The 10,818-nt window shown below is 51.3% G+C and overlaps 2 protein-coding genes across 2 annotated transcripts; one reads left to right on the top strand and one right to left on the bottom strand.

Moving 5' to 3' along the window:
* Positions 1–1,350: 1,350 nt before the first annotated feature.
* On the top strand, positions 1,351–2,135 carry BO82DRAFT_409059 (uncharacterized protein; the record flags this gene model as incomplete). The annotated part of the gene is made up of 4 exons (XM_025639718.1): positions 1,351–1,353; positions 1,417–1,521; positions 1,581–1,649; positions 1,716–2,135. 4 exons carry the CDS (start codon positions 1,351–1,353, stop codon positions 2,133–2,135), a joined length of 597 nt encoding a protein of 198 aa, XP_025486029.1.
* A 3,656-nt stretch (positions 2,136–5,791) lies between these two features.
* BO82DRAFT_359703 (putative ABC multidrug transporter) lies at positions 5,792–10,696 on the bottom strand. Its single transcript, XM_025636630.1, has 2 exons — positions 7,540–10,696; positions 5,792–7,474 (listed from the first exon to the last, which is right to left on the bottom strand). The coding sequence occupies exons 1-2, from the start codon at positions 10,662–10,664 to the stop codon at positions 6,052–6,054; spliced, it is 4,548 nt and encodes a 1,515-aa protein (XP_025486030.1). The 5' UTR covers positions 10,665–10,696; the 3' UTR covers positions 5,792–6,051.
* Positions 10,697–10,818: the final 122 nt, after the last annotated feature.

The following is a 10,818-nucleotide window of genomic DNA, read 5'->3' on the forward strand; positions in this document are numbered from 1 at the left end:
AATCTAGTGTAACACGTTGTCGCTGCAAGCACGTGGTTGGAGGCACGTGGTACCTAAGCCTTGTTAACAGGTACTATCATAATTCTCAATTATGAAAGTTAGATATATACAGTATAAGTGCAACCAGGGCCTTTCTTTATTTGTACCTTGAGTGACAACCATAACCATCTCAATATCAAGAGTAGTTTTGAAATCTCTTATATGAACTCATAATCGGAAAGTGATGTGACAATGTTCCATATTCTTTCAAAAGGCCGAGGATCCCTAGGACAAGCAGAAGAATACCTTTTAGATAGCTTACATTAAAGGCCACTTGCATAGCTTTTGAACTAGCCTTGCCTGTCTGGTTCTCATTATCACGAGCACCATCAAGCATCTACTTTTCTACCTCATGCTTAGAACCAGGCAGTGTCTACTTTTGATAGCCAGCCAGTCGGCCAATTGATTCTCTGTCTTGTTGTGTGCTTTCTTTACTGCCTACCCCTCTGCAGATTTTTTACCTTCATTGTGGAGGCGTGGGGCGTTTTGCGTTGTGATGATTTCTGTTGAAGATATCTACACCTGCAGTCTCATCTGACCGTTGAACATACACAAACTTACTTTCTCAAGATATTACCTGCCTCTCTTCTTTCGTTCCAACAATTGGGAATTCTCACTCGTTGCTCTGGCAAGATCCAGACAAGTGCTTTACACTTCTATGAGTTGCTCCAATTGTTGGCCTGCTAGTTCCAAGACTTGGCACTGAAGCTGTCACTCACATCAAGTGCACAAGTGGACCGTCAACTACTGGATGCTACGAGCTGGCCTAATATCCTTTGGTGTAACTCTTCTTGCCCCAACCTCACCCCTCTCTACTACCGTCTGCTTCACGTCTGCTTTCCACTGCAGTCCATTGGACTCCCGATAACTGCCACATAGCTGGGCGGACTTATACCTTTCTGATCCACTCTTCCCACCGAGTTACAAGCTGTTTCAATCGAGCTATCCTGCTCCACACAACCCCTCTTTACCCTTCAAACGTGCCAATTTCCCCCATGCAATCGCCAGAGCCTCGCAAGAAAGCACAGGCCCGCCCTTGGACCACAGCCGAGAGGACCCGCCTCGTAGAGCTCCGAAAGCAGGAGAAAGAGGTACCGTGGGCGGTCTTCCATCAGGTATCTTTCTCTCATCCGCGAGTTATGCTCCAGTCACTGACACGTATTCGACTTTGCTAGAAATACTTTCCTGACCGAAGTCTTGCTGCACTCCAAGGAGCTTATTCAGTAAGCATACTCCATGTCATTTTATGCTTGCAGAGTCTCCTACTAAGATTGTCAGAACTACTGCCGCGGCGAAAAGGAACTCAAAAAGATGGTACCTATTAGCCTCCAACCTTATTCGGGTTATTCCCTTCTAACATGATATCTTTATCTCTAGCTCGCTCAAGGTAGTCAAGGCTCGGCTGCCAGCAAGGGCAAAAAGCGCTCTGTGACTGGCTCAGGAACACCCGAGAGCTTTGCTGAAGCGAAAAAGATGAAGACGGTCTGTGGCTTTGAGTAAGAGACCGTCTTCTGAAGGGTCTAACGCAACAGTACTGACAGCACAGCAGTGATGACTCAGAAGACGAACCCTCCAATCAGCTGTTTGTGGAAGAGGACACATTCGTGAAGGTAGGCATGGGGAATCTGCTATCTAGTCACACTTTAGGCGCTAACATATTTTCGAATTCTCATTAGGCCCAAGCTGCTGAAAGGAGTGATATTCGAAAGGCTCCGAAAGCTGTCGACGTGGCAAAGATCGATAAACCCTCTTGCGACATCACCGAGCTACCAGAAGGAATGCAGTTCTTTGAGAAGATTATCAATGAGTACAAGTCATTGCAGCGGACCTTGATACAGACGGAGAGCAAGCTCCAGAAGAGCGAGGATGAGCTGAAAAGTCTGAAAATGAGCACCATGACTGATAAATGCCAGTTTGAGGTGGCTAAAGCCGACTTGCAAGATGCGATGGATCTCCTTAAGGCCGAGTTGCTTCAGATCAAGACCGAGAAGGAAAAAATGAAGACGGCTACGGACAATGGAGGTTGCAAGCGTTGTACCGAGCTCGAAGAACAGCTCAACCACCTCTTTACGAGCTTTCGCCCTGCCTCAAAGTAGGCTCTTAGGCATACTGCGGCTCATTGAGGATGATTCTGAAAACTTTGGTTTTGTTTCTTCCCCCCCTCCCCCCCCTCCCCCCCCTTTGTCGATGATCGCGTTGGTATCATTGGGATTTCCTCGATATCTCTGACTTCGCCGACCTTAATCTACCTTTTGCGTTTTTCATTTTGCTTTTGCTTCGTCGAAGTCCCTGGATACAGGTCTGGTCTTTATTCTTTAGTTCTATGACTTGATTTTTCTTATGATGTTCGGGGTCGTGAAATGTGGATAAAGAACGAAGTCAGTTGAAGAATGTCTACTACGAGAGATCATATGAATGACCTTAAGAGCTCTTGTGTAATCATTTTAGGATTGAATTTACAAGTACTTGAACAGGTAGTCAAACTAGAGAATAAGAGAGAGGGAGGTGGATGGCAACTGTAGGGAGTATTTGGCTCGTTTGTCTGTGTTCCCACTGTTGTCACTGGTTACCTACTGCTCTCTTCACCTTCACTTCTTCTCTTCACTTTCCTCTCTTCCTCTCTCTCTTTCTTTCAACACCCTTCTCTCCTACACCTTTCCTCCCCTCCTCTTTCGTCATCTTACTTCTTCTTACTGTTTGTCATCGAGGTTCTTTCTACTCTGGTTTCCACTTTCCGATCCTCAACGATTCTCACTCCAGCACCACAGGTTAGTTCACTTTCTACACACAAATGTCAAGGGATCCGAAACAACACTTTATTACAAGATGCTTTTCTTGCAATAAAGCTACACCAGATCACATCAGAAGACGCGAGGTCTCATACGCAGGTCTCCAGTCTCACTTCAGGCAAATGGAGGCTTATTCTACGCGTACCCCCCTTCGACAGGCTTAGTCCTTCCTTGAGAATATCCGAGTGACTGATGTTATGTGTGCTCTATAGTTCTCTTTCCCCTAGTAACAGCTCCGCTGCATAGCAAAGATGGAAAACTGGAATAGCGCGGAGTGGAACGAAGACGGTCGCGACACTGGTTAGTGACCTTACCAATCCAAAGAGTTCTGACCCATATATTCTGGGATCCGCGTTGTTTCCAAACTCCAAATATATAACACAGCCAGTTACAAGACCCCACTAATGTAGTGCTAGGTTACGGCAACGATGAAAATGCCAGGCCTGGTGATTTCAACTCTGCTCCTTATGGTGGCAATGACTACGACCGCGCGTCTGCTGCCGACGGACAGGACGATAACAGATGCCGCAAGTAAGTGCTCACCTCACTACTATAGAAGACTACCAGACTCCTAACCGTGAACCTCACAGCTGTGGGGCCGATGACCACTTCGCGCGCATGTGTCCTGAGCCCAAAAAGTCTATGGGTGCTTGCTTCAACTGCGGCGAGGAAGGGTAAGCCTAGAAAATGAAGTATACACTGTTTTTCGTTGGCTGACGTGACGCGGAATAGGCACTCAAAGGCCGACTGTACCAAGCCCCGTGTCTTCAAGGGTACCTGTCGTGTCTGCAATCAGGAAGGACATCCTGCTGCCGAGTGTCCTGAAAGACCTGCTGATGTTTGTAAAAACTGTAAGATGGAAGGTATGCGAAGCAGAAATCCCTGATGTCAAACAACAAACTGGTCTGATACATTGGAACAGGTCATCGTGCCCTTGATTGTAAAGAGAATCGCAAGTTTGACTTGAATGGTGTCCCTGACATGCTCCCCGAGGACGCCTGGAACCTTCTACAGAAGGCCAGCGATGAGAAAGACCTGGAGGATTTTCGCATTGTAAGACTCACAATTCACCGAGGCTTTACCCGTTTATCATTCTTGAGCATTCGGCTTGTTATGGAATAAGACTGACCCAGACTAGGGCATAAAGATCTTTTCGAAGGCAGTTCCCGAAGCCACTTTCGTCGACATTGAGAAGAGGATGCGTGAGGAAAACCTTAAGTTCTATATTGTCGCGCTGGTTCGTACAGCCCCTGGCCTTGACTACTCAATCCTTTATCGATTCTGTATTAACTGGACGGCACAGGAAAGGGAAGCGAACAGTTGTATAAGCTTCATCAATCTGCAAGGCAAGCTAGACTGCACATACGTGGTTGGATACTTCTTCAGTTCCAAGCCACAGCGTGCACACCTTAGAGAGCGTTGGCCATCTGGCGACGAGGACAATCTTGAGCGCCTCGAGGATGCCGGCTTGCCTTACGATCGTCAGGTTCCCAAGTGCGGAAATTGTGGTGGTAAGTTGACTCCACCGTCATAAGACAACCACTAACCTGCTCAAGAAATGGGTCACACTGCCCGCGCCTGCACGCAGGAACGAGCCGAGATTGAGCGTGTCGAAGTGAAATGCGTCAATTGCAGTGCCGTCGGTCATCGCGCCCGCGACTGCACTGAGCCTCGTCGTGACAAGTTTGCCTGTCGTAACTGCGGGTATGTTGTCGGCCCTGAGATTCCAGAATTGAGATAACTGACATTTGCAAGTTCTCCTGAGCACAAAGCTGCTGAATGTCCTAACCCTCGCTCAGCGGAGGGTGTGGAGTGCAAGCGTTGCAACGAGGGTAACTCACCCAGTCAAGCTTCCAATCCCTTACCATTCTAACAAGCTTAGTCGGACACTTCGCAAAGGACTGCCCTCAGAAACCCGAGCCCAGAACCTGTCGCAACTGCGGGTGAGTGATACACTTCATAGCTTTTCTGCTGATATGGCCTGATATGGATTCAACAGATCCGAGGACCATATTGCGCGCGACTGCGACAAACCCCGTGATGTCTCTACCGTCACTTGCCGTAACTGCGATGAGGGTATGCTATCACGCAAAAATGCATAGCACGATAGCTAACACTAGGACTCAGTTGGTCACTTCAGTCGTGACTGTACTAAGAAGCGCGATTACTCACGAGTTCAATGCCGCAACTGTGGAGAGAGTAAGTCTCTTTCTTCTAATGATCCCGACATTAATGACTAATATAAACTCTTCTTTCAACCAGTGGGCCACACCATCCGACGTTGCCCCAAGGCTCCAGCCGAAGAGTCGTTTGAGGAACCCACTGCCCATGGCGACAATAAAGATTCAACCGAAACCGAACCCTGGATCTCCGGCGCTGGGGACAATGACGATGCGCCCGCCTTCGAGGAGGAGAACACTGACGAGTGGAATAATGCCGGAGGTGGTGGTGGTGGTGGCGCGGCCTGGTGAAGCCGATGCTCCCACAGCTTGCAGTAGCTTGCGAAGGGGGGACGGCGAGCTGTTCGTCTACGACAATGTTCGGTGTTTTATCATGCGGTGATAATTCATTCGTTCGGTTTTCCAACAGAACGGGTGTTTAGACCTGATTGATGAGTGATTTACTACTCTATCGACCTCGGATCCTGACGCCTGGTCTTGAGGAGTTCTGATGATATCATCCATCGTTGTATGTGCATTTCGCTTAAACTTAACGGTGTATTTCCAGACAACTCTTTCCAAAACAAATCAAGAACCAAGAAAAAAAAAAGGCAAGTTCAATTTCACCTCTGGGTTTGTGTTCAGAATGACGGAACCGCCTTTTGTCCTCTGATCAAGGGACGAGCGGAGGATCTTCGTTTCGAATGGCCCGAGGTGTTGGTGGACTTTGAGACAAACATTACGTCCTTTACATCCATCCTTGTCCCCATTTTATGTGTGTGAATTAGCCATTGTAGTAGTAAAGATTGAAGAATGGTAAGTCTAATTGTAATCTCGATAGAGGAGGAATAGTTACATAGATGTAGTGTTGTTCTGATCTATACAGAACAAATTCTAAGTGCCCATGTGGGAATCGCGGATAAAAGCAGAAGAAAATAACAGGCTCGTCTATGGCTATAGTGTGCAGGGAGAGAGATGCCAAGAAAATGAAACCGAGTTTATATCAGGGATATTAGAAAAGGGCAGACAAGGAAAGAGGAGGAATAAATCATCTCCACCCGGACTCAGTCCTTCTTCCCCTTCTTCAGCGAGGCCAAGCTCCACTTCTTGACGCGGAAGGCATAGTACAAGAAAGCGGCCGCGGCGATATCCACGACGATATAGACCCAGAAGATGCCGAAGTTACGCCAGCGCTCGCTGTAGAAGATGTTCACGCCGGCCAGATACTGATCGGCGACGGACATGGAGCAGTACTCGCAGCTGGCGGTGGCGTTGGGGTTCTTCAGGTACCCGACGGCGGTCTGGAGGTAGTCGCTGAGGTAGTCGCCGCAGGTCTGGCCGGCCGGGGGGTTGAAGATGGACAGCTCGGTGGTGCTGCACTGGACGGCGCGGTCGTGCAGCTGGGTGGCGGTGACGCCACCGACCCAGTAGGTAAAGGGGGAGACGCGGTACATGAAGATCCAGAAGCCCGGGAGGGCGGAGGGGGACTGCATGACGCCGTTGAAGGTGAGGGCCATGGAGAAGAGAAGGGTGACGATGGCGCCGGCGGTCTCGGCGTCGGGCAGAGCGGCGATGCAGAGGATGGCGAAGGTGCTGGCGTAGACGAAGAACTGGATGCAGAAGAGCAGCACCAGGCCCTGGCGCGACGAGGCCTGCACGCCGTCGACGGCGTAGTAGTAGCATGCGTACACCAGCACGCCCATGACGATCTGGTAGGGGATCTCGACGAGGATGCTGGCGACCATGAACGCCTTCCACGAGTACGTCTTGCTGGGCCGCTCGCGCACCTCGTACAGCGACCGCTGGATGATGAACATCGGGATGATCTGCTGCACCAGCGACGAGAAGATCGCGCACAGCATGAACACCGAGAAGATCGCGTCCTGCAGCCCCTGCGTCGAGCTGTCTGCGTGGAAGAAGCTGAACCCGATGAACAAGCCCGAGCAGATCCCCAGCATCATCTTCGCCACGATGTACATCGGCGTCCGCCAGTATTGCTCGAACACCCGCCGCATCACGATCGGCAGCTGCTTCGTCAATGGCATGGCGAATTCCGCCTGCTCCCGCGGATCATTATCTGCCTCGGAGATTCCGCCAGCATGGGAACTGGCGGCGGCGTGGATCCGGTGGAGTTCCGCCTGCACGGCGGCGGCTTCCGGGCTCCGTTTCCACACCTCGAACCAGTCCTCCCCGTGCTTGTTGCTGACCGCGTTGACGATCTCGAGCATGTATTCGGCCGGGTTCTCCTCGTCGTCGCAGGGTCGCGGGGCGCCGTTGGCTTCGAAGTAGTCGAGGAGCGTCCGCGAGTTCTCGCCGATCGGGCCGAAGTAGACGGTTTTGCCGCCGCGGGCAAGGAACAGTAACTGGTCGAACTGCTGGAACAGGATCGCGCTGGGTTGGTGGATCGTGCAGAGAATCGCCTGGCCGGCATCGGCCAGTTTGCGCAGGAAGCTGCAGATGGCCCAAGAACTCTGCGAGTCCAGACCACTATAGATGAACAGTTAGATATGTGTTTGAGCTAGCCAGGGTTGGGTGGGTAAATGAGGCCTTACCTGGTTGGCTCGTCCAAGAATAGCAGGAGCTTCGGTTTGGCGGCCAATTCCACTCCGATGGTCAATAGCTTGCGTTGCTCGACGTTAAGACCTTCGCCGAGCACACCCACAACAGCTTCAGCGAATTCCTCCATGTTCAGCATCTTGATGACCTCTTCGACGTAAGCATATTTCTCCTCGATCGGGACCGAGTCCGGCTGTCGGAGCATAGCACTGAATCTTAAGCTCTCGCGGACCGTCGCGGTCTCAAGGTGCAGATCTTGTTGCTGGACGTAACCGGTCTTGCGAGGGAAGCTCGAATCCAGGGGACGACCACTGACGAACATGTCGCCCGTGATGACACCCATGGTCGTGCGGTGAGCCAAGACATCGAGAAGAGTGGTTTTGCCGGCACCACTGACTCCCATCAACGCTGTCAGAGTTCCTGGCTTGACCCAACCGGCCACGTGGTCGAGCAGTCGACGCGGCTCGCCCTTGATCTCGATATCGTAGACGATATTGTTCCAGGTGAAGATGTCCCGCTGAGGTGGGATAGAGAAGGCCCCACTTTGTTGCTTGTCGTTCACTTTGTCCTGCGTGTGGTTCTGGGTTGAATTAGCGGTAGGTTTGCCGGATTCCTCATCAGCGTTAGCCCCTTGTTCCTGCTTCATGTAAGCAGGCTCGTGTCCTCGACGGAACAGCAGAACCTCGGCCGTGCTGGTGGCCGATGAGTTGAGTTCGGTGGCGAGAAAGTAAATGGCCAAGAAACCGATGAGGAATGCGATCAGGATGCCGAAGTTCCGCCAGACGTGACTGTAAGTGTACCTGTATGAAGCCCAAATGTAGTCATCGCCGCTGACAGTCCGACGACCGGCAACAGCCCCAGTCGTTGAGCACACGAAAGAGTCGCCTTCGAGGTTCGGGTAGGAGGGGACGAATTCAGAGCAGGCAAACTCGCGTCCGTGGAACTCGTTGGCAACCAGAATTTCAAACGCGTAGTAGATCGGGTTGATGTAGTGAATCCATCCGAACCAGGGATGCATTTTGGGCACCGGAACCACGAAGCCTGTGTAGATGACCAAGGCAAGAATCAGAATGCCGGCCAAGGTCATGGCTTGGGAGACAGTTTTGGTGATCGCAGCCATAGTCCGGAACACAGCACTCATCACGAACATAATGATGAAGTTGATGAGGAAGTATATGAAGAATTGCGACGGCTCTCTGCGCAGATTACTCAGAAAGTACAAAATAATGTTGAAAACCACCGCTAGAAGGAATTTGACCGGGATGTCGCTCAAGACACCGGCAATGGCTTCCGTGGCTGGGTGATAGAAGGCGAAGGACGCGTGCTTTTCCACAATGGGACGCTGGGAGTACAGGCTGTTGATTTCTGTCATGGCCGTGAGGGCGTTCAGGAGCACCGCATAGAAGAGCACTGCACCCCTGGAGAAAAACCCTGCAGTAGACACAGGGGAGCCGTAGAAGACTGAACCAATAATCAAAGCCAGTATGCAGTTTCCGACCACGGTTGTCACTGTCGAGGTCCGCTCGTTCCAAACCCGCTGGTAGGCTCGAATGGTGTTGAGTTTGATCTGCATGGGAATACTAAGAAGATATGGCGAAGCTGCCCGCGTATGGTTGGCTTGTTCTTGACGCTTCTGCTGCTGCAATTCCAGCAACTTCTCATTCGAGCGGGAAGAAACATGCTGCTGATGAGCAGCCATCTCTTTCTGAAGTTCCTGATACTCGGGTGATTGCCGCCAGTATGTTTCGAACTCTTGAGGTGTACGGGGAACTCGGGCCTCCATACCAGGAATTGGCTGCCGTTCAACCGGGTTGGTAACGGAAGTCAGGAAATCACCGGTTGTTTGGCGTGGAGGACAGAACCATCCCTGGCGCTCAAAGAAAGCCTTTGCCTTGGCGGCCGATCCGTAGTAGATTTGATGTCCCTCGTAGAGCAGCACGGTCTTGTCGAAGAGATCATAGATCGCTTGGCTAGCTTGGTAGGCAGCGACCGCATGCAATGACGATCCTAGATCGGCTGACAGTCGTAATGCATGCACAAATTTCAGCGCAGTCGCTGAATCCAGACCGCGAGTCGAGTTATCCCACGCAGCGATGGGGGCTCCCGAGACAGCCATTTCTGCAATACTGACACGCTTTCGCTCACCACCCGATACACCACGGACGTGGTCGCTTCCCACCTTAGTGTTGTACGTGTGGCTTAGGCCGAACACCGCCATCACTACCTTCGTCATCATCGTGGCATACTCTTTTCGGGACATGCCCTGTAGACGCTTTGAGGGTGTCCGAACGGATGCTGCGAATTCCAGCGTCTGTCCCACGGTCAGGTGCGGGAAGTGTTTGTCTCCTTCCTGGTTGTAGAGAACTTCACCCTTGAATTCCTTGATCATCGTCTTCTGGGGAATACCACTGTAGTGGATCACTGATGCGGGGTCCAGGTCCAGTCCATTCAACTCGCCACAGAGCGTCTTGAGAAATGTACTGCAGCCAGACCCAGGGCGCCCCAGCACCAGCAGCAACTCCCCACTCTCCAACACGCCATCAAAGCCCCGTAGGATCTGCTTGGGGGTCTTGGGACCCAGATTGAAGATTTCACGCGGCCTCAGGGGCGCTGTAATCAAGTCTGACACAGTTTGTTGAAGTTGCAGTGCCGATCCAGTCCCTGACACTCGGAGGTTCTCGAAGTAGATGGCCGCTTCCTTTTGCTGGATTCCTCCCTCGTTCAGCAAGTGTGAGATCTTCCGCAGCCATTTGTAAAGATCGAAGTCTTTGCTATCTGGATTGAGTGCCGGGTCGTTCGTGGGGATATTAGCTAGGGTGTTGACTCGAGCAATGCTGTGGTCTGCGCTGACAAGTTTGGTGAGGTAGGCCTCGTCGTTCGGGTTCAGCGATGCACGGTGGGTATTTCTGGGTTGGTGGTGTTCGACCTCGGTTTCAGTAGTGGAGCTTGTGGAAGAGATAGAATGGGCGTGAGCTGGATCGGTCGGTCTTCGTTCAGGTTGACCTGATGCAGATGCAGATATGGAAGGTGAAGACCACGACTGTGATTGTGATTCAAGGAAGCTTCTCCCTTGGTTGTCTGCATGGAGCTCAGGCTCCATTGGCGGTTTTTCTATCGACATGCTGAATTAGACTGGTTCTACCATGTGGATTAGCGACGAGAGGTAGATTGGAGAAGAGGAGATTTTCTAGATTTAAGAATGAAACAGGCAGCCAATTTCATTTGCTGTCACACTGATCTGACCGAAGTATGCATCGATTATGCTAAGCACCTAC

Source organism: Aspergillus uvarum, assembly GCF_003184745.1.
Source record: "Aspergillus uvarum CBS 121591 unplaced genomic scaffold BO82scaffold_103, whole genome shotgun sequence".
Taxonomy (NCBI): Eukaryota; Fungi; Ascomycota; class Eurotiomycetes; order Eurotiales; family Aspergillaceae; genus Aspergillus; species Aspergillus uvarum.